Source organism: Pseudochaenichthys georgianus, chromosome 11 (genome assembly GCF_902827115.2).
Source record: "Pseudochaenichthys georgianus chromosome 11, fPseGeo1.2, whole genome shotgun sequence".
Taxonomy (NCBI): domain Eukaryota; kingdom Metazoa; phylum Chordata; class Actinopteri; order Perciformes; family Channichthyidae; genus Pseudochaenichthys; species Pseudochaenichthys georgianus.
The window spans coordinates 16,986,618-17,008,867 of NC_047513.1; the positions used below are offsets into that span (position 1 = coordinate 16,986,618).

Here is a 22,250-nt window from a genome sequence, read left to right on the forward strand (position 1 = left end):
TCAAAGGTGTCACATTTCCATTTTTCGTTGCTCATTGTCATGTCTTCCCATGGCTCCAGTTGCAGCCTCAGGAGATCAGCCCGCCCCCCACCGCCAACTTGGACCGTTCTAACGACAAAGTGTATGAGAACGTGACGGGGTTGGTTAAAGCTGTGATTGAGATGTCCAACAGGATCCAGCCTGCCGCCCCCGAGGAGTACGTCCCAATGGTCAAGGTAGGATCAATACAACTGTCCACTTTGACAGTGTGCAACAATCTGTGAAACACTGGCATCTGAACTCTATTAACTTAGAAGACATGTGTCAAAGATACCAATTATCCCACCTCCTCATTTTAGACAAACGTTAAAGGTCCATAATCAACAGATTAACATTAACTGAAGACTGATGAGAAAATATGTCTCTGTGTAGGAGGTGGGTCTGGCCCTCAGGACTCTGCTAGCAACAGTGGACGAGACGCTTCCTGTGCTGCCAGCCAGCACACACAGAGAGGTAAACACACACACACACACACACAGTTTATATCTGTATATTTATATTTTGTATGTACATGCAAACATATAAGCGCTTTGAGCACCAGGAAAAGCGCTATATAAATAACATGTATTATTATTATTATTATTATTATTATTATATAGAATAGTGTTATTTCTCTGTCCTTATGCTTGTACTAAATACCAGAAGTGATTAATAAGTTTCTCTCTATCTTTTTTGTATGCTCAGTATTTATATAATTAGTTTGAATTACATTTTAAACAACTACTCTGTATAACCTTTATCAAATCCTCTACATCAGGAAATGTTTTACGGTTTTTATAAATGTGCCTGCTGTGAATCTCCTCACTTAAGAATGTGTAATGTTGACGGCTCTAAACGCCCACACAGGTGTTTCTGCTTGTAGCTAATTAGTCCTCTGCTCAGGTTAAGTGTCATTGGGAGCATTACACTATTGACGATCATTGATATGTTTTAAATCAACATTTGTTTGTGTTATCACAGATTGAGATGGCTCAGAAGTTGTTGAATTCAGATCTGGCCGAATTAATAGCGAAGATGAAACTGGCCCAACAGTATGTCATGACAAGGTGGGTGCAGATATCAAATGTTTTACTGATAATGATTTACTAATCATTTCACAGCTATAGTGACAGATTGTTTTCTGTTTCCTGTACAGTTTACAAAAGGACTACAAGAAACAGATGCTAATGGCAGCTCACGCCCTCGCAGTGGACGCCAAGAACCTGCTGGACGTCATCGACCAATCGCGACTCAAGATGATCCGCCCACACTAGTTCCTGTTGGAGAGGGAGAGTGTAATAGATCTCAGCCAATCACAAAGAGAGGACATTTCTAGATAGATATCACTGATGGACGGATGAAAAAATGAACTGAAAGCAGACATGACTAAAACAATCCGCTCGCTCTCCTCTTCCTCCAAACATTTATAATCTTTTCTTCTCTCTGGCCACGGTCATGTTTTGGTCAATATTCTGTTTTTTTGTACTTTTTTGTTGCATTATTTGCTTTTGTATTCAGCGAAACGCTCCTCTCCCCCATCACGTATTGCCAGAGATACGTTTTTTGTTTTTCAAATCATCCATTACTTTTTAATCTTTGAAGAAAGTCGATCAAACGAAGATTTCCGAGGCTCGCTTGAAGGACACGACTAACACTCTCCACATGTGCAGGATGTAACAACTGGAACTGAAGAACCAGAATGAGGAGGATCATGAAGATGATATGATAATGTTTATGCTTTAATATCATTATTAGTTATAATTATTACTATGTTCAGCCTTGACTTTTACAGCATGTCTCTATGTTCAGTCCTCTTCTTGAATATTCAATAGGCAAAAATAATTGATTTACAGCTGCTCATAAACATCATAATTTCATATTTTTCTTCAATCTTCTTTTATCTAGATCTCTTTATCTCAGGCATTAAGAGTTGGCATAACACAGAAATATGAAAGAAGAACAATCTAAATGTCACAGACAACTTTTTAAGTACATATACAAAAAGCTATATTTTTAACACTTCTGAGGCATGAATTGTTGGTGAATAAGGGTGAAGGGGGGCAGAGGGGTGAGCAGGAGGGAGGCTGGATGGTGAGTTACATTGGAGTTTCTAATTGTACTGTACAGTAGGTCACCCTGTGTCAAATGCACTTAAAAGGAACGTTTCACTCAAACTATATTGGTTTCCTCAACAATTCAACATTTTCTGGAGCAACTCGCCTATTTTTACAGAAGTTTCTACAAAAATGTAAATGAATGATTTCTCTATTGATGTTTTGGTATATTGAAACCAAATTGGTTTGTTGCATTAAGCATGTTGCGGGTCCCTTCATCGTACTCGGACAGATACACACCTTTTTAAACTGTGTTTTTTAAACTACAGCATGGGTTGGTGGTCAGGTTCATCTTTTAAATGGTTCATGTCCACAATCATTTGCTCTTCATCTCCTCTCAATCAGTCCTTTTTATAATCCCTCCCTCCCTGTCTTTCTACCTCCATCCACTGGAGTTATTTATACCTTTTATCCCCTTTCTTCTTCTGCTCTATCACCCCCACATTTCTATCCCCCCCGGCCTCTCTGATTCTCTCTCCATCCCACTGTTCCCTCTCGACTGAGGTGAGCAGCATTCTCAGGAAGGAGTCACATGTACAGTTGCTAAACCAAGCAAATAAAAACACTGTTATCTTTAAGAAATACTGCTGGCTGCTGTCTGTTTCTTAACTGCGTAGTGTTGCCTATACTTCACTAATCAACACCGATGCATGTATGTTGGTTACTTGATTGCTAGCAGCTGTGGACATGAGTTTATGATTTACACGGGGCTTTTTTGCTATTTCAAAGGAAAAAGTGTATTCAGATTGAACAATTGTTACATTAGCTCAGTGGTTCTCAAACTTTTTCTGTCAAGCCCCCCCTTTGGAGGAAAAAAAAAGTCGGGGCCCCCCAACACAAATAGTCTTCTTTTGGGGGTGCTGTGGGGTAGCTTGACGTTTCATAGAGGGTGCTCAAACATTTAGGGTTTCCCATTAATATATCGGTCGCTACAGTGGAATGTTCTACTGCAACAATCCCCACGCGCATATACACAACGTACCCGCATCTGTTACAATGAAGGCTCGATAATCAGCTCACGGCATAGGTGTAAGCAGGGGTAAAGTGCTAGTTTTATAGGTGGTGTGTGGACCTAACATAGGGGGGTCCGGGAGCAAGTTCCCCCTGGAAGATTTATTTTTAAATATTGAAGTTAAAAGCATCAATCTGGTGCACTTTGAGAGCAAAATGAAGAGATCTATGGATACCTCTCTCAACACCCATATGAAACAGAACTGTAAACAGATTTACTTTTTCTTTATGGATATTTTACAAATCATCCTTTTAAACTTTATTCTTTTTTACTGTCATATATTATTTCATACCTGTTTTTCATTTATTCTCTTATTTTTTTACAACTATAATGATCATATAAACGTGTGCCTCGGAAATAATTGTTTACATTAATGGTGACCAAAACGTTTGAGACCCACTGAGAGAGTCCTTTAGCTCACTGAGTCTCTCAGTCTGACAGGAGAGGACTCTCCTCCACTTTGTTGTTGAAAAAACTCCATGCTACGTCATCGAGTGCCGCCGAAGGACTGTTCCAGCGCCATATAGATGGAAGTCTATAATGGCGCTGGACTGTTCCAATCTCCAGCATACTTGGAATTCCACCGAGGCAGCGTCCTTGGTTTGAGGGAAATTTCGAGGCTGCACATGGGTAGACTTCGCGTCCTTAAAATCCCCACAATGCTTTGCGCACGGACCAATTTCAAAAACCCTTGCGGAGAATGGCGGAACCGACGCAGCACACATTTAAATGTAAGCAGGGCCGGCCCTGACCAATTTGCCGCCCTAGGCAAGATTTTAGCTGGCGCCCCCCCCCCCCAAATTTTTTTTTTTTTATATTTATTTGACAGGGACAGTGCACATTAATTGACATTTCTGTAACTGCGCCAGAGTTAGCCAACAGGCTATTTTTCGTCTGTAGTCCCTGGACAGATGTTAAAAGTCATCCTAAAAACAAAATTTCACTTCAAATAACAGGTAAATACTATTAGTAAAACAACATTCAACAGAGATACTTATATTATGATAAAAGCATATATAAAAACATAAAAACTAAACTAAAATACAAGCATATATAAAAACATAAAAACTAAACAAAAATACAAGCATATACATAAAAACTAAACTAAAATACAAATTCACAAAGCAGACAGATACAGGTCAAGGCATATAAACAGAGCGTTGCCATGTACAGATTGTGTCAGTGTTGACAGAGCTGACTTTCCACTAACCATGTTTTTAAATTAGATTTAAATAAACTGCAGGTGTTTTGTTCTCTAATCTTTACTGGGATTGAGTTCCACTGCAGCTTTAAAAGAAAAAGAAGATTGGCTGAATGAACTCTTCCTTAATTGAACAACGCAGTCTCCTCTTGTTGCAGCTCTTGTTGACCTGCAGGTGTGCGTATGGTGATAAAATGTCTGAGCGGAGGTGAGGTAAGGCCGTGTATTATTTTGTACATGAGGCAAGCATTTGCATATCTCATTACATGTTCCAGCTCAACAAGTTATATTGTGTGAGTATTGGGCAATGACGAGAATAAACTGACTTCTTATCTACTATTTTAAGTGTTTGTTTGTATAATGATTCCAGGGGTTTAAGAGTGGTTGTACGGCATGTGACCAGGTTGTTAAGCAGTATGTGATATGAGATAGAACCATAGAGTGGATGTACATCAGAGCCGCCTCTGTTGACATGCAGTTCCCGGTAAACCTCAAGTTGAACAGACTGAATTTGACCCTGTTGCAAACCTTTTTCACCTGAGCCTTAACATTGAGTCTTGAATCAATTAAGACCCCCAGGTATTTGTACTGTGAGACCAGTGTTAATTTCGTTAACGAAAACTATGACGAAAAATGTTCGTCAACGACCTTTTTTACATGACTAAAACGAGACGATGACGAGCTAAAAATAGATTCTTGATAACGAAATGTAAATGTAGTTTTCGTTGACGAGACGAGACGAGACGAAGGTGTTAAGGGTGGACTATCGGACATTAAAAATGCAGGATATTATTTTCCTCCAATTGTCCGTCTTCTCTTTCAAAATGCATCCCTGTCATTGGTTGAATTATTTGGGATTCTGGGAATTTGCACACCTCACTCACCCCCGCCCACCCCAGCTTCACTGCAGCAGCACAGGTGGTGATGATATCCAAACAGTGAAGATGACGGATTCAGCGAAAGCGCTTTTAGTCGCAAAAAAAGAATAGATATATGGACCAACTTTCTTTATAACTCGGTAGAAAATAAAACACACTGCATTGCAACTGCGGGAGAAGGAGAGACGCCATGTGGCTTCAAATTAGTTGGGAAGAATACGACTAACCTGAAGAGGCACTTGAAGGCGCACCATCCTGCTATTTATGCCACGGTAAGTTAGCTAACTGTAACGTTACATGATAAGTCGTAACTAACTCGTATGTGGTAACGCTAACTAAGCATATACATTTGCTAACGTTAAGTCTATGTTACTGGGCAGTCTGCATTTGCAAGTTGCCATTGCCAATGCAGACTGCTAGCTAGTCACTAGTTACTAGAGGCAAATGTACTAACTATCTATGTTAGCTTAGCCTTTCTTGCAAACACGTTTTCAGTTTCCGGTAGCAAATGAATGATTCTGGCAAGTTCCAGGCTAATGTTGGCTGGGCTTGCATTGCAATAACTATCTAGTCACTGCAATTATTGTGTGTTTTTTAAGAGTACACGGCAATTTATTTGGAAAATACTTTCTTATCTCTAAGGCCAGGTAGGCATATATAATAGGCTAGTTGTATTGTATTATCACATAATTAGAATCTTCAAAATCTAAACTTGATATTATTGATATACTATATTTTAATGATGATACTATTACCAAAGGCATATTTTAAAGGGATTAGCCTACATTTAATTAATTGGAATTCATCTGTAGGCGTTGTAGTTCTGTATAGGGAGTAATTATGCAATCTTATTTTTCCTCACCTAGATCCCAGAGACGAGTACTCCAAAACAGCAACCTGGTGCAAAGAATAAACAGTCAACTATCCCAGCAGCGTTCTCTTCCTCAGGACCAAAATATAAAGCAGACTCGCTGGAACAAGGCACCAAAGAAAAGGTCATTGCCCAGTGGATTGGACCGGTCTACCTGCCCGTACAGTTGAGGATGAGGATTTCATCCTTATGATAGAGACCTTCGATAAGAGGAGAAGTGCTTTCCTCAAACTGAATAAACTAAAAAGTTGTTAATGCTACTACGGATGTCTGTACTTTGTCTGTTACTTTATATGAGAGTGCACTACAGAGGTGGTTCCCTCTGATTGTTTATAAGGCCAAGTTTATTCAAGGTTTATCTTATTCTATAGGTATGTACTGTATGCACTTTCAACATTTTTATTTTATTTGTAGGTACAGAAACGTATAATGTTAAGGTGAGGGATAGTTTTATACAACAATTTATACTTTATAATTTATACAAGTTACTGCTTTGCACTGCATCTTGTGAGGGATGACCCTCTGTTCTGACAAGTTACTGACACACCATTGATAAATGTAGAGGGTCTACAATGGACTACAGTTTGAGTCACTGAGCTAACTCAAGTCTGTAATTTTCGTGATCCAAAACTTCAGGTGTCATGTCATTGTTCATCATTTATTGCTCTGTTTTGGGCATACGTGTCTTCACTTTTATTGGAGGTTTCGGAAAATAAATATAAGGCTAAAAAAAATAATGTTTTGGTTCTTGACTTGGAGTAAAGAACATTCCACTATGTTACCAGTACCACTTGTATCTATGTGTATGCACTATCCTTACCTTAGAGGATCAGCAAGGACAACACAACAGTATTGCACCAATGTGAGAGGCTAGAGATATCAAACTAACTAAGTAAAGGGTTAAGAGAGTGAAATGTTGCTTTACAAATTTCAACACTTGATACGGTCACCTTGATTCCAATTTCAGATACCTGTATTTGCCTAACTGAATTGGTTTAAAGAGAGAAAACATTTTGACTTGAAGTTAACTAAAATGTAATTTTTCATCGACTAAAACGTTTTGAGTTTTCGTCGACTAAAACTAGACTAAAACGTTTTGAGTTTTCGTCGACTAAAACTAGACTAAAACTATAAAGGATAGAAATGACTAAAATGTGACTAAAACTAATAACCATTTTCGTCTAAAGACTAAGACTAACTCAAAAATAGCTGCCAAAATTAACACTGTGTGAGACCACCTGTAGCCTCTCCCCGGACACAAACACATCTGGCTCAACGCAGGAGGACTTGGTTTTGGTGAAGAACATACATACAGTTTTAGTTTTTACTATGATTCGCACGTGCATGGTTGTGGCATGACCACAAAAACAAAGATATTGACACAAGATGTGTGCAACTGTATTTAGTTTCCTATCCATTTGAACATGATTTAAGTGGGGGGGGGGGGGGGGGCATGCACCCCGGGAAGACTTTTTTTTTTATATTGAAGTTAAAAGCATCAATCTGGTGCACTTTGAGAGCAACATTAGGAGATCTATGGATACATCTCTCAACACCCAGATGAAACAGAACTGTAAGCAGATTTTCTTTTTCTTTATGGATATTTTACAAATCACTCTCCTTTCAAACTGTATTCTTGTTTATTAATAACATCTTTTTTGTACTGTCAGTATTTTATACCTGTTTTTCACCTGTTCTCTTATTTTTTTATAACTATAATGATCATATAAAGGTGTGCCTTTACCTCACTGAGCTGAGGTTATCAGAGCCTCTCAGTCTTTCAGGAGAGAGCTCTCCCCCCCCCCCCTCGCGGCCGCTTACACAGTAAATTCCAATGTTAATAAAAGCACACAGAAGCTGTGTACGTTTTTTGGGAGTTTGATTTATTTTATTTTTATGGGTGCTGTACGCAATATAGGCGTAGTTCTGTTAGTATAAGATTATAAGATGTACTTTGTTGATCCAAAATCGGGAAATTGTGTTGTTATGAAATAAAAAAAAATATATTTTTTTTATTTTTCAATTTTCGGCGCCCCCTATGGGTTGATGCGCCTATACTGCCTATGCCGAGGGCCGGCCCTGAATGTAAGTATGTAGTGGCGTAGATTAGAACATGTGTTGGTAAATGTTACTTTGTTACATTTGTTTGTTACCACCAACAACATGTTCCGTGAAAGTAAAGCAAGTTCATAATTAGATAGACATCGTGAGGTATTTATTTTCGGTACAGTTTATGTTGAAACCGTTAGAGAGTGGCACACTTGTTAGGCTGTTCCATTCTACTTCGTTTTCCGAAGCCATAGCTTGGAAGCATACTTGCTTCGTTTCTGAAGGAAGTGACTTGGTAGTACGCGACTACCAAGCCAGCATCCTCGAGATTGAGAAACGGCCTCTCTCTCTCTCTCTCTCTCTCTCTCTCGCACGCACGCAACATGGCTCGTTCCTCACAAACAGAGCCCCAGACGTAATAGTAGGCCAACTGTACTGTATCATATTATTTTCGAATCAATAATTTTTCAAATGATTTATTTTTTAATAACCATTGTTCCTCCTGGTCTCTCGTCACTTTGGGAACCACTGCATTAGGTACAGATAAAGAAAACAGTGCTTGCTTATCCAGAACGAGTGTTCATTAGAAGACATGGGAGCACGGTGTTCACCCAACAGGTTCCACCTGCTGCTCTGGATCCTGGTAACTCAATTCACGTTTCAATTTAAAGTGATAAGGTTAATTGTTAAAATGTACACCGTTGGGCCTAACTTGACTTCGCTATTGTCATGAAATATTTTTGAGTGTTCTGTCTCACATTCGAAATGTTGTCACCTGGCCCCATCACTTAGCCGTTAATACACGTGCTAACAGGCGAGTTAAAGGGAAGTGGAAAGGACTCCCTAGTCATATTAGGTCACTTTTTGCTTCTTGTCTTTGTTTTATTTAGTGTTTATCAGTAACCGGTTTCGAACCGGGGACCTGTCCCCGGTGAAAATAACCACTACCGTACGGAAACTGGTGCTCTGGGTTCCGATTTATGGAATCGCACTAATTGAAAAAAATTGACGTAAATCAACGTAAGAAACGTGATGTCGAACTGTCCTTAATTCTCAAACATCTTCCAAAAACTCAATTGTCACTTAGTCGGTTAGCAGGTCAACAGTTTAAAAATGTATTTACTTTACAAAAGGCCATAAATTAAGTCACAGAGATGCGTGTGTATACTTTTAAGTAAAACAATGTTAAGATTCAAACTCTCATAAGTAATGTGTTACTCTGGAGAACATCAATAAAGATGTGTTCATCTGGACATGGGACTGAGTTCAATTAATAAACTAACTAACAAAACAGTACATAACATCAAACCAATGGAGCATGGTTCATTGTAGATAAGGCATATCTGTGGGGGTTAGCAGCTGACTAGAAGTTTAACTTTGTCCTGTCAAAATGGTCAATACAATTGGAGCCTGAACCTTTATCTTTTTACTTTATTTTATTTACACACGGCATCTATTGCACGTCTGTCCGTCCTGGGAGAGGGATCCCTCCTCTGTTGCTCTCCCTGAGGTTTCTCTCATTTTTCCCTTTAAACTGGGTTTTCTTTGGAAGTTTTTCCTGTGAGGGTCTAAGGACAGAGGGTGTCGTATTGTCACTGATATTCTGTACACACTGTGAAGACCACTGAGACAAATGTAACATTTGTGATATTGGGCTATATAAATAAACATTGATTGATATCTGAACAAACTAATTTTTTAATATACTACCAATGACCCATTGAACTGCAGTCCAACGATTCATTAACATCGTTTTATGCAGCCTGTAGAGAATTCGAACCGCACTTATCATGGCTGCCACTGAGGTACTTCCGGGTCATTTCACTCAGTTGGGAAGGTTCTCATGTATATATTTCTCCTTGCAAACGTTCTCCACTTTTAATTGTACTCGTTTGCATTCAGATGTAAAAAAAAAAAAAAAGTCTGTAAACCCCATTCAAGACTCAAAATTAAGAAAACAGATGTTATCGCCCGGTTTAACTGAAGTGGCAGCTGTCTGCTTCACATCATTACGCTCTAGTCACAGAAGATTACATCCTGGACCTAGTCCAGTTTCTTTACAGGCATTTCCCTTCACAAATGCTTTAATAAAATACTGCAATATGTATATAAAAGAAACCTTTCCTTTATCTAGTGCAGCTCTCCCATGTCAGAATTAATGTTTTTGGCATTGACATGAATTATTTGCATATGTCTCAAGCTATTATGGGGAGGGACAAATAGAGTCAGATAGGCAGCAGCTATTTTTGTATTACTGTTTTTTTTTTATTACAAAAACATTTTAATCAAAGAGACCGAAGCCCATGTCATCATCGGATGCCTCGGCCTCAGACTCTTCCTTCTTCTCCTCCTCCTTGGCTGTAAGGGTAGAAAATAAATACGTTAACAAAGTACAAAAATGCAAAGTGCACAATTACCATCTGTAGAGATTGGCTTTGCACAATTACCCTAAAAGTGCAAAGTAAGCTGACAATTTAGCTTGGATTATTTATCTGAAAGACTCAAATGTTTTTCTTCTGAATTTAAGTTTAAGCAATACCTTAAGCAGACCAGTTTGAGTTCAGAAAATCCATAGTACACAAACTCAGTCAAACTAACAATACCACAAGTCTACACCTCAAAAGCCAGCGATGCACTTGCCTTCAGTTTACAAGTACAGCATTGGAATATAATACACAACCCCCACGAGGTACATCCCATTGTGATATTGAATCCACAGTTTGTCTGGTTACCTGGGGCTTCTCCGGCAGCAGCAGGTGCTCCGGCAGCAGGTGCTCCTCCGGCAGCGGGTGCTCCACCTCCTCCGGCTCCAACGTTGCAGATCAGGCTGCCGATGTCGATGCTGGACAGCGCCTACGAACAGACACAATCACGGGTCAGACTACAACTAAAGATAACTAGGTGTGTTCTGTACAACTCTTGGTACACATGACATTTATTTACTACATAGTCCTTAAACTAAATGATTATTAGTATCTTCTACCAGTGCATTACATTATAATCCAACTCTCGTGATCATTTACCTAACAACGTCTTTCATAACTAGATCTCATTCAATTACATGTGTACCAATATATATTCTATAAAGACGATCAGGATTTCATGCATTTCTAGTAACCACTTATCTTGTAAACATTGTCTTTCAGTGGTAACCATCTCAGCCAAACATTTTTTTAAATGAAAAAACAAAAAAACTTATTTTCCAAATTAAATCAGCTTTTACTTGAGGTAACATACATGTGACTGCATAAGGAAGCAGTACAGCTAAGAGTCTATTATTTCATTGTTGATAAGCAGCAAGGACACCATTAGTAAAAAACAGAACTTAACCCATCCCACTGCTTTAAACCCTGCATTCGCATCACCCTTATTAAGTGTGTTTCTCTCACCTTGGCGAACAGACTTGGCCAGAAAGGCTCCACTGTGACTCCAGCAGCCTTGATCAGGGCATTCAGCTTGTCCTCCTATAGACACAGAAACAATGGTTGTTAAAAAATAAACTTCTTTCACCCTTTAAAAAAAAGTTGTGTGGACTTCATAAACAAAAGACTCTTATCACATAAGCAGCAAGTCAAGTTTTAGTTAGTGAATCTCATTTATTTGCCAAAGCCATCTTGTATGTACAGGCAATATTGTTTGGTGAAATGAAGAGGGATAATGATGTGCTGTCATCATTTGTTCAGAAGTTTGAAAGTTAGAAGGATGTTGTTCAGCATCCACGTGTAACACAACCGCCAGGATAAAAGACTGTAGAGTTGTAAAAAAACAACACTAATCACAATAGTTAATGTTTCTAGACAAACGTTAACTGACTCCCTTTAGGTGATACTTTAAAGCATGTTGTGCTGATGTAGAGTTAAACTAGCTTAGCACTGACTTGAGACATCACCTGCCATTTGAGCGAAGGACATAACTAGATCTACACCTGTTTTAAGAAGTGGAAGACATGTGTCAAGAACAAATAAAACATGTAACATAAGCTACAAAGTTGGTTAATGAATAGCACAAGACACTAAGAGCTGTTCCAAAACAGAAACGTGGCCTAGCAACAACCATGCCGCCATTTTTATCGCAAGAGAGTACCGTTTTGACATCTAAATACCTAAACTCACATGTTTAACAAACACACCAACATCACAGTTTATCAGAATAGTTTATAAATGTGTCAGCTTTATGATATAGGGCTTTCACAGTTCACATAATACCCTAGAATGTGCGGTTTAGGTTTTGGCGGACCGGGGTTAAGCCGGGACACTTACGGTGACGGTGACTTCATCGTCGTGGAGGATCAGAGCAGAGTAAATGCAAGCGAGCTCAGATACGGATGCCATTGTAGATGATAGATTTTGTATTTTTCGAAGTGGATGCCTAAATGTGAGGGTGCTAGTCGCCGGATTGCGGGCCTTAGCTTCTGGTGAAGAACCGAGCACCTTAGGCACGTTAACTTCCTGTAGCGGAAAAGGGACGGGAGAGGGCGGGAGCTAGCTTCATATACTCTGCGTCGAGGCTGCGTGACTCTGACGTCAGCACGCACACACAGTGACGACAGACGTCTTGCGTCGATGCAATTTCAAAAGCTCTCACTTTTTGTTTTGTATTGTGGAGTTTGAACAATAATGGAGTTTGTTAAATGCAGATCTAAAGGTAAAGGCGACAGCAAACAAATGAATAGCTCAATTAATTAGTAAATGAAACAACAACGAAAGAAAAGCCTCAATTATAATATACACATGTTTAAAAAATTAAGAAATATGCACAGAAATATAAAATAAATCAATATGTTAAATTGAAATATTGTTTTTATTACATTTTATATAAAAATAATTCCCAATTGATATAAGTTTCTATTTAATTGAAGACAATTATATACATTTGAAGCCTTTCCACATTAAGCACCATTCATTTATTATTTATTTGTTTTTTATATGTATATGCTGTGTTATAATAGATTCAAAGGATAGCTTACATACACAGGTCATACAATTAATAATGAATTGTATACGTATTTATTGTGTATTTCATCTTTATGATGTTACATAAATCTATCTGTGGGTTTTAACTCCAATGATCACAGCATGGTCAGTCAACAGTTTTATTTAATCACAATTAAAAACATAAACATTACAATAAGTAAAACCATTTCAAGGTAGTTTTATAGCAAATCTCTCTCAGCCCACAAAGGAAAAGAAACCCTGGGCTAGTTATTTACGCACAGACCAAATGTATCCATGAATCTTTATATCAAAATAAAACAGACACAAACACACACAAAAGAAGAACATTAGAATTATAGCAGAAAAATCTAAATGCAACTATATATCAACTTGTAGTAATACTTTCCTCAAGTCTTACCATAAACCGTTAATCTCACAATGTTAGTTTCTATTTAAAAACGGCAGATGGACCCTTTATGGTGAACATTCAAAGTTCAAAAAGTTTGGCACCAACATATTTTCTTGGCCCTGATATGTAAAAAATACTTGAGAAGGTAAAACCAAACCAGAAACGGTAGTGGGTGGAAATGACAGTATGGCTATCAACGTTACCCCACTGTGTTATCATTTAAAAATGTCAGCATCGTTTAGTCTGTGGCCAGACCAGGAGAGACAGGAGACGGTTGTTTTAAGACGATGACCATTGAATGAATTAACTCTTGTGAGAAAGTACATAAGTAAACATCTTAAAAGTTAGAATGATGCATTTTCAATTTGTAACTAACTTTATGTTACCTTAAACATTTCATTGATGCATATTCTCACTTTTAAGATGACAAATCGTCCCAGGGTTTAAACATGTTGGGTTTGTCTTCATAATAATTGATGATAAATCATTTAAATGTCTACACGTTCATCATTTCTAATTGGCAAATCCTTTTAACAAAAATAATTAGCTCCACTTTATATCATTTAAATGCTGCTTTAGAAACAATTAACTGAGCTAACAATAGAGCCATATACAACTTAACATTTTCAAATTCTAATCATCCCTTTTTGACATTGCAATTAAGATTCGGAAACTCAATATCTAAAGTGGTCCTTAAGAAGTGGTTTTTGCTTAAAGTGGGAGCCCAATGTAATATCATAGAACCAAATGACTATTTGCTGACATGCAAAGATGTAAATTAAGTAAAAAAAAAGACCTCCAGTGATGTCAACAGTATAGAGCTGCTCCAATAGACAAGGAATGTGATTGGCTTGGTGGAAAACTAAAAAGCAGACCTTATGGCAGAGAAAGCAAGATATATTTACTATAGGAGAGCTGCTATAGTCATCAGTGTACTCGTTCATAACAAAGCTGAGCAGTGTCTGACCTGAGGAACAGATGGTCATATTGGTGCAGGGTGCAAACAGACCAATCACGTTGTTCCTAGATTTGTTGCGTCAGTTTTAAATGGTTAGAGGTTTATTGATTTCCCTGTCCCATCACTCGCTGCAAAAAAGAATCCTTTCCAGACTGAAAAGGGCAGATAAGCAGATGTTGACCCTTCAAAACGTTGCACTATGGGACGGAATGAAAAAGTCAAAAACCACAGGAATGGCGCCGCAGCTGGTCCATTTACGACTAACTGATCTGGATCACAAACACATTTCCAGGTGCCTCTTCACCTGGAGCTCAGTTTATACCATTGGACTGAGATCATGGAATCCAAGTGTCTCTCCTCACTAGTCCTTGTGAGTCTTTTCTTTTTTGGGTTCTTCGTCGTAAGAAACTCCATATTCATTTACTCTCGTTTTGTCCACTGGGTAGAGCCTGGGGAGAGGAAACAGAGTTATAGGTCAGAAAAGGTTTGGTTGTGTTTTGTTGGTTATTCCGCAAAATAATTCTGTCTCTGTGTTTTGTGTTTGTGTGTTTGTACCATCTCTGGTAGAGGTAGATGAGAAACACCACGTCATCTCTGAAACAGGCCAGTCTGTGGGACGTTGGCATGGTGATGATGAAGGCAAACACATCGTCGATGAAAGTGTTGAATGCCTGGAAAAGATAAATCAATCAATTAATACAGAATAGATGCTAATATATATAGTGAGTGTAGCTTAAAATAAAAAATAGATTTTTTTACATCAAACATAATTTAGTATCCGTTTCATATCATCTGTGACAGAACAAGGTGGGAGATGGGAATGTGGTGATTTATCATTCAATATTTATAATATAACAGCAAATCTATAATTCCACACTGTCAATACATTCATACTTGTTAATCAGCACTAATGGAGTAACTAAGTGGAGTTGATTCTCACCTTGTACATGAAGGCTTTCCAGGGCAGGTGGGCCACAGATTTCAGCTGTTAAATAGAGCACAATACATCAGCGGTGGGATGTTTGAAAGACAAAAACAGTCATTCAAATTAAATGCAATGCTATGGTGTAAACTTTGAAGCAATATCTAAACAATCTACACCTTTCTTTAAGATGTTAAGCTGTTTTGACCTCTAGAAACCAATTTCAATTGTCACTTCAAACACAACATGTAGCAGTTATTTTCTTCCCTTAGAGGCAAGATGTCACATATAGTTTGAGCCTTTGTAATACATTTAGTTAATAACCACATTTTAAAATACTGTTAAAAGTACTGACCTTATAGTTGACAAATAGTTGAGGAAGCATGAAGAGGAAACCAAAGGCGTATACACCTGCAATCATCAACACCAATTTGAAAAGTCTTTTCTTTTCAATCAAGGTTATCAACTTTTAAAATTATAATATTGTTAACAATTCATAGCGTTAAGAGATTAAAGCTTACCATTAACTAAACTGTTGATCAACCATGAGTACCAACTAGAACAGAGAAAAAAATATGAGATAATCATGTCAAGACTGGTGAGGTAATAACAACTGGAATTACATTAAATAACAAAACTGTGCATGCTATGTTCACAAACACAAATACCTCTTATATCGCTGGAATACTAGAGCATACACAGCCCCTCCAATGCACAACGGGTAAAGGAGGTAAGAGAGATACTTCATGGCCTACAGAGAAAGACAAGGTAGCATACATCCAGTTACAGCACCACTCATACTGCCCAGTAACAACGTGCAGTGTGGTAAGGTATATTGTTATATATTGAGTGTGAGCCTGTAAGGTCTTACCAGAGTATCGTAATGTTCTGTTCTCCTCTCCGATTCATCCATTTTCCCAAACTATTCCACAGAAAAGAAAAACACAGAGATGTAGGGTTAGCACTCAAAATCACACACATTTGATGTAATTGCACAACTATGAGGTTTTTGAATCGGAAACATGGGAAAATGCTGTGATTTCTGAACTCTGAGATTAAACTTCAAAACAAGGAACCCCATTGCTTTGCTTTGGTGATAGTATCAATCTTAAACTACCGCCTATAACAAATGGTTTTGTTTAGTCGTTTATCATGTCTCCAAATGTGGAGCTACTGTGCTTTCATTTTCAGCCCACATCAATTTAATAGAGAGCCATATTGCAGAGTAAATTACTAAAATCTAGTCAAAGAAAGCTGTGCTCAGCAAACAGAGGAAGTCCACAATTCATTCACCACTGACGAACAGTCAAATGCTGTAGAGAAAATAAAAAGACACACACACACACACCAGGAATGAAGGTTTGCCTCCTTTCCAGAACACCTGAATCTTCAAGGCCTTCTTCACTTTCCATACCTGCAACAAATAAATAAAACATTTCCACAAAAATATCATGAACAGATCGAATAAATACAACATTTATTTTTAAAAACGACATCAAAAAAGTACATGTTTCTATGTAGTCCTCATTGCATGCAGTGTGTGTTTGCAGTGTGTTTCTGTGTGTACTAACTTCAATGATAGAGCCGATGCCCGCAGGTATGAGGACCAGCAGGCTGGTCTGCTGGTCAAACAAATAGAGGAAAATCACGATGGTGCTGAAACATCTCCACAGCACTGTAAAGAAAACACAACATGTAATCATTAGGTCCACACATTATTTGGATTACACAGCAATAGACGCATTTCAGTACATTTCCAAAAGGTTGATTCATTTGGAGAGAGTACTGATCATCGTCTGCCAACACCAATGTTTTAGCATTTTCTACTTTAAAATCCACAGAATAAGTTGCCTCATAGAGCCACACCTGTGGACATGCATAGTTCCAGTACAGGACAAGAGACTGGCAAACATTTAGAAGTACATACATACAGTACTTCTTGCTTATAATGATGTGGGTGAAATACGTCTCGCAGCCTTTTGCATATGGCTAATTCTAGATATTACCAGACGAGATCCCTTATTTTGTGGCTGTTTTGAAAATAATTCAACATCAGACCACCAAGCATTCCAGACTCACTAAATCAGATTATACTCAACACACCGCTGATGCCTAGTTTCTTATCGATTCCCTTGTGTTGCACATTTTCTTTAAAGGCCTGACGTGTCATACTGTGTTGAATTAGTTTCCCAATCAGTCATCTGTATAGCAAGTGAACCTCCAAACATCATTAACTGTCCGATATTGTGTTGTTAACGAGAACAAAGTCATCTACCTGCTTTGCTGGACATTCCCACCATGCTCGTCTTCTCCTTCCAGAAGCTGATGTCATTCTTGAACGCGAGGAAGTCAAAGAGGAGCTAAAAAGGCAAAAGACATAAATGTATCAAGCGACATTATATTGTTTGTCATTCATTATCTTTTCTGAAGGATGAAAGCAACGATCGGATACAGATTTGCTTCTTATGATCCTCTATTTGGTGGTTATACATATTTTGTTTTGGAGAATTGTGCAATGTTCAGACTTTTGCAGTATACAGTTTTCTTCTTTATTTTATTCTATTGTAATGTGGTGCTCGGAGGTGAAGACTTACATGGAAGGCGGCTACAAAGAAAGTCAGACCCAGGAAGTACAGGTTGGTGTCCACAAAGATTCCTTTAATCTCATCCGCATCCTTTTCTGTGAAACCTGCAAATAGAGATACAGACAGACAACAACACATTGTATTAGAGTTCAAAGCTTTTACTGTGTGTATGTGTATGTGTATGTGTATGTGTGTGTGTGTGTGTGTGTGTGTGTGTGTGTGTGTGTGTGTGTGTGTGTGTGTGTGTGTGTGTGTGTGTATGTGTGATGATAAACATACCGAACTGCTGCAGAGAGAAAACAGCGTCTTGCATGTGGATCCAGAATCTCAGCCTCCCCAGAGAGATGGAGTCGTAGGAGATGGTCAGAGGGAGCTCCATGGAGGTGCTGTTAATCTCCTGCAAATACACAACAAACCAGCATGTCAGATTATTTAGAAGCAAAACATTACTTACAATATCTCCTTCTAAAAGTATGGATCTTATTCTCTTGTGATCATTGAAACGGTACACATTTTGGCAGGAAATAAAACCTAGTTTCAGTGTATACAGATCAACAAGTATCTGGTTGATCATTCCAACCTTTAATCATTGGATAATAGTAAACAGTGTTTTCCTCTTAATAAGTTATTTAACAAAACGTAACTATAATATTGATTTAAATGTAGCTTACCGCAAGGTCCTTCACCCGGTTGCTGAGCTCATCAACAAACAGCAGAGGTAGATAAACCATCTTCTTACCATTTTGGAATCTGAAATACAGAAAAACAAAAAATAATCAGACGCATCTGGATCCTAATTCAAGTCCTTTTAATTCATGATATGCCATACACCTTAATGTTCCTGCATGTAATATGTTAAATGTCCACAATAGTTTAGCAACATACCCAGAGTTTTTCTGTGAGTTTCAAGGCTTTATTGTCATTTGCACATTAGCTACAGTGTAGATATGACAATGAAAATATTTGGTCACAGGCTCCTCCAACAGTGCAACATATCGGACATAGAACAAATAAAACAGATAAAATAGTGCAAGAGAATGTTTTGAGATGTGCAAGTAAATAGAAATAAAATAGAAATAGTGCAAGATGAGTCTTTGAGCGGGTTTCATGTGTGTGTATGCGTTACTGTATTTCTTACACTCTGAGGTATCTGTGGACATCACTAGGCAGGGATTCTCTGTCGAAAACAAAGGGGTCGCCAACAATGTTGAATGTGAGGCGGGTGCGCCAGTGGGAAACTGGGTGATCAGCTGTGGAAGTGGGAGCTGCTGCAGCGTCACCTTCACCTTTCTTCTGCTGGGCTTCTTCTTTCTGACCCTGTGTGATCACATAGACAAAGAACACGTACTCTCAAATGAAATGCCAGATTAGCACCTAGAGGTAATCTAAAACATTCAAATAGCCACCTAAAGCTTTTCCCTATGCCCTTTAACACTCTTTATTCAGAAAACAATGAATAATTCAGTACCGGTGTTTGATCATCTCCGGATATCAGGGAGATTTCAGGCAGTTTAGGCACCATGTAAGTGGTGAGCTGAGCCACCAAGTGGACCTGTCGTGGATCCTGCCACGGAGTGATGCCAGCTTGATGGACAAATATGAACGCATATAAAGTTCCATTGTTGCGGGTCTTCTTAGGGAGGGTGACATTTACTATCCTGGAGGACAGAAGAGGATGAAAGGAAGATATTTAGATACTGTATATAAGAATATGACGTATGTTTGCTTATGCATCAATCACAAGTCCTTGGAAAAGTGTCCTCTCTTAAAGATCTAAATATCAGTCTGTCAAGTGTAATAATCTCAACATGGGTTTCAGTTCTTAGCAAGGTTTATATGCATTCATCTGAATTATGAATGAATGCATTTGGGTTCAGTGTGTATCAGTTAGTGTACAGCTATGAATCTGACTTTACCAATCAGATCTGAGGATGGAGAATAATCATTTTAGAGACTTATAGCAACTCTTTGCTTTTCTATTTAAAAGTTATATAAAACGAGTGCCACCCACCTCTCAAACTTGCTGTTGACATCAAATGTTTCCTCTTTGTGGATCAAAGTATGTCCTCCCTCTGCATTGGGTCGCAGTGCTGTGTAGATACTCAACTGGAAAACACACAGATAATTTGTTATAATTTCACTGTGTTCTACTGGACAGTGGAATCGAAACGAACCATCGTTCACCCCACATGACTGACCTGTAGTTTGGGGTTCCCTGCCAGGAAGGGTGTGATACAGTTGTCCTCTTTGGGGTTGTCGCAGGGTTTAGTGTACACTATGCCGTACATCACCCAGCATGTGTGGAGCACGTACACCACAAACACCCCCACAATCAGGGAGGTGAAAGATGCTTTCAGGAACATGATGATACTCTCGTCGTCTCCCTCGTCTAGCTGAGGAGCAAGGCCATAAATCTGCAAATGAAAAATAGTTAGTGTGTAGAATGATGTTTATCCAAAAACCCTTTCTGACTTTATTATATAGAGGTTTTCTGGCAGAGACCTCTCTCTTAACTCTGGCTAATGAACAGCTTGTCATGTGGGAAAATATATCAAACTACTTGGCCTGAAGTTGATATGAATGGACTTTTAAGTGTCCTTTTTAACCCTGTGCATGCTGCTTTGTTATTATTATTATTACCTCCTTATATTGGGTAGTGTGTAAGCAAAAAGGGCTATATTCATATAATTTATTATTATCTATATTTATACAGATATGATTATACAAATGGTGCTACTAGAGGCTTGAATTTCCCCAAGGGGGTATCTTCTACCTTTCTCTTCACTCTCATGTGTAACAGATGAAGTTCTCATTCCAAAACCATGGGCATCAACATGTTACTATTTCACGCTTTTCTTATGATTTTAAAGCCTGGCTTAAGGGATGCTCCCATTCAGCCACAAAAGCCTGAGATGTTGAGCACCCATGGGCCATACAAGTTCTTCCACTTTTCTCTTTATGGATCTGGCTTTGTTCATGGGGGCATTGTGTTAAACATGTTAAACAAGGAAATGGCCGTCCCGGTACAAATGTTTGATAATGCTTCAAACAACTCTTTTTACCTTCTAATGTAATTTTATTTATAAGAACTTGCTCATTTAGCTTGTGTTATATCACACTTTAAAAACAGCCACACATGTACATATTAGATGGTTGGTGATAAGAGTATAGGCCTGACATTGACAGAAAAAAGATACAGATCCAGCAGAGAATCTTTGCAGCTGTTATTTTGAGGTATTGTAAACACTGGGAGCGGTTAATGCCAGAGTTTACAGTTAACAACCACACATCTTTGTTGGTGGTAGTAACTTACCACCATTTGAGTGATTTAAGGCATGCTAGATGCAATATTAAAGTCTTTTATTTACCTAAACTCAGACAGCTGTTCAGTCCATATGGTTGCTTTGCTACTGTTTTGCTCGTCACAATCAAAGGGTGTGTTTTCTGATGTCTTTCAACTCATTTTAGCGACCAAATTACAATGTTGTATACTTGTGTTTCTCTCATGTGTAGTAGTGTTTACGCAAAAGTAAAAATTATTACGCAAGTAAAAACCTACCGGTGTTTAATCTGTCAGGATCTCAGTGACAGGACTCACTCCGTCCATTCACGTTACCGATGCTGCCGTGTAGTTAGACGCGAAGACATCGTTTCTTTAACCCCGTCCACCGTTTTTAGCAACAACACATGTGTCTTCTACTCTGCTGGCGTCTCCATTCAGGAGAGAAACAGCTCTGCCCCAAAAACTGTTAGCTGAAAGCGTGAGGTGGATCTAAATTTCCGCCATTCGCTTCCTGGTCGGTTTCTTGGACGGGATTTGGGGAATGGTAACGCGAGACTTCACTTCACCAAGACAACACTACGGCAAATTATAAATGTTCATATCATTTAGTTTTACCTACAGTTAAATTATACTTGTCAGTGCAAATAAGTTACATGGTTTAAATTATGAAAATAGGCCTGACATGTAAATCGTTATTTAAGATAACATACAATTAAATAAAATCATTACAATTATTAATAGCCTACCGAGAGATTGCTCGTGAATTAAATATTACAATAATAAAAAAGGAGTATTAAACGTTCATAATGTCTAATAGAATAACAATACAAGTAATACATTTATCAAAATGTGTAGAAAAATATATGAAAAAAACCAAAAGAACAGTAGTGTTACCAATATAAACCGTATGGGAATATGGAACTATTAGTGCCTAATCATTCAAGTAATACAAATAAGTAATGCCTAAACAGAATTTGTTATTGGAAGAAAGGTTGGTTAATTTATTGAATTAATTG

At 38.3% G+C, this 22,250-nt stretch overlaps 3 protein-coding genes across 17 annotated transcripts in view; 1 reads left to right on the forward strand and 2 right to left on the reverse strand.

Moving 5' to 3' along the window:
* ptk2aa (protein tyrosine kinase 2aa) overlaps positions 1–2,716 on the forward strand; it is a 64,818-nt gene extending 62,102 nt beyond the window's left edge. For all 15 annotated transcript variants that reach the window (XM_071204823.1, XM_071204824.1, XM_071204822.1 and 12 more), the window contains 4 exons: positions 60–215; positions 412–492; positions 1,000–1,085; positions 1,175–2,716. In XM_071204823.1, the coding sequence (XP_071060924.1) occupies positions 60–215; positions 412–492; positions 1,000–1,085; positions 1,175–1,292 (441 nt within the window). In that variant the 3' untranslated portion in view covers positions 1,293–2,716. The remainder of the gene's footprint in view (positions 1–59; positions 216–411; positions 493–999; positions 1,086–1,174) is intronic.
* Positions 2,717–10,384: 7,668 nt separating this feature from the next.
* rplp1 (ribosomal protein lateral stalk subunit P1) lies at positions 10,385–12,613 on the reverse strand. The gene is made up of 4 exons (XM_034094575.2): positions 12,403–12,613; positions 11,533–11,607; positions 10,876–10,996; positions 10,385–10,501 (listed from the first exon to the last, which is right to left on the reverse strand). Exons 1-4 carry the CDS (start codon positions 12,472–12,474, stop codon positions 10,425–10,427), a joined length of 345 nt encoding a protein of 114 aa, XP_033950466.1. The 5' UTR covers positions 12,475–12,613; the 3' UTR covers positions 10,385–10,424.
* A 608-nt stretch (positions 12,614–13,221) lies between these two features.
* On the reverse strand, positions 13,222–21,767 carry clptm1l (CLPTM1 like). Its single transcript, XM_034094566.2, has 18 exons — positions 21,511–21,767; positions 20,150–20,365; positions 19,963–20,057; positions 19,420–19,609; positions 19,090–19,268; positions 18,623–18,701; positions 18,231–18,348; positions 17,961–18,055; positions 17,642–17,726; positions 16,938–17,041; positions 16,715–16,780; positions 16,238–16,288; positions 16,035–16,117; positions 15,888–15,922; positions 15,722–15,777; positions 15,385–15,429; positions 15,000–15,115; positions 13,222–14,893 (listed from the first exon to the last, which is right to left on the reverse strand). Exons 2-18 carry the CDS (start codon positions 20,312–20,314, stop codon positions 14,806–14,808), a joined length of 1,650 nt encoding a protein of 549 aa, XP_033950457.1. The 5' UTR covers positions 20,315–20,365; positions 21,511–21,767; the 3' UTR covers positions 13,222–14,805.
* Between the last annotated feature and the right edge of the window lie 483 nt (positions 21,768–22,250).

What these genes read in the sequence shown, in the direction of transcription:
- clptm1l (XM_034094566.2), bottom strand. Translation starts at nt 20,314, where the DNA reads ATGTTCCTGAAAGCATCTTTCACCTCCCTGATTGTGGGGGTGTTTGTG. An exon ending in GTCAACAGCAAGTTTGAGAG is followed by an intron (nt 19,610 to 19,962) that starts GTGGGTGGCACT and finishes TCTGTCCTCCAG; the next exon opens with GATAGTAAATGTCACCCTCC. An exon ending in GATCAACAGTTTAGTTAATG is followed by an intron (nt 15,778 to 15,887) that starts GTAAGCTTTAAT and finishes TGATGATTGCAG; the next exon opens with GTGTATACGCCTTTGGTTTC.
- rplp1 (XM_034094575.2), bottom strand. Translation starts at nt 12,474, where the DNA reads ATGGCATCCGTATCTGAGCTCGCTTGCATTTACTCTGCTCTGATCCTC. An exon ending in ACGATGAAGTCACCGTCACC is followed by an intron (nt 11,608 to 12,402) that starts GTAAGTGTCCCG and finishes CTGTGTCTATAG; the next exon opens with GAGGACAAGCTGAATGCCCT. An exon ending in GGCCAAGTCTGTTCGCCAAG is followed by an intron (nt 10,997 to 11,532) that starts GTGAGAGAAACA and finishes GTCTGTTCGTAG; the next exon opens with GCGCTGTCCAGCATCGACAT.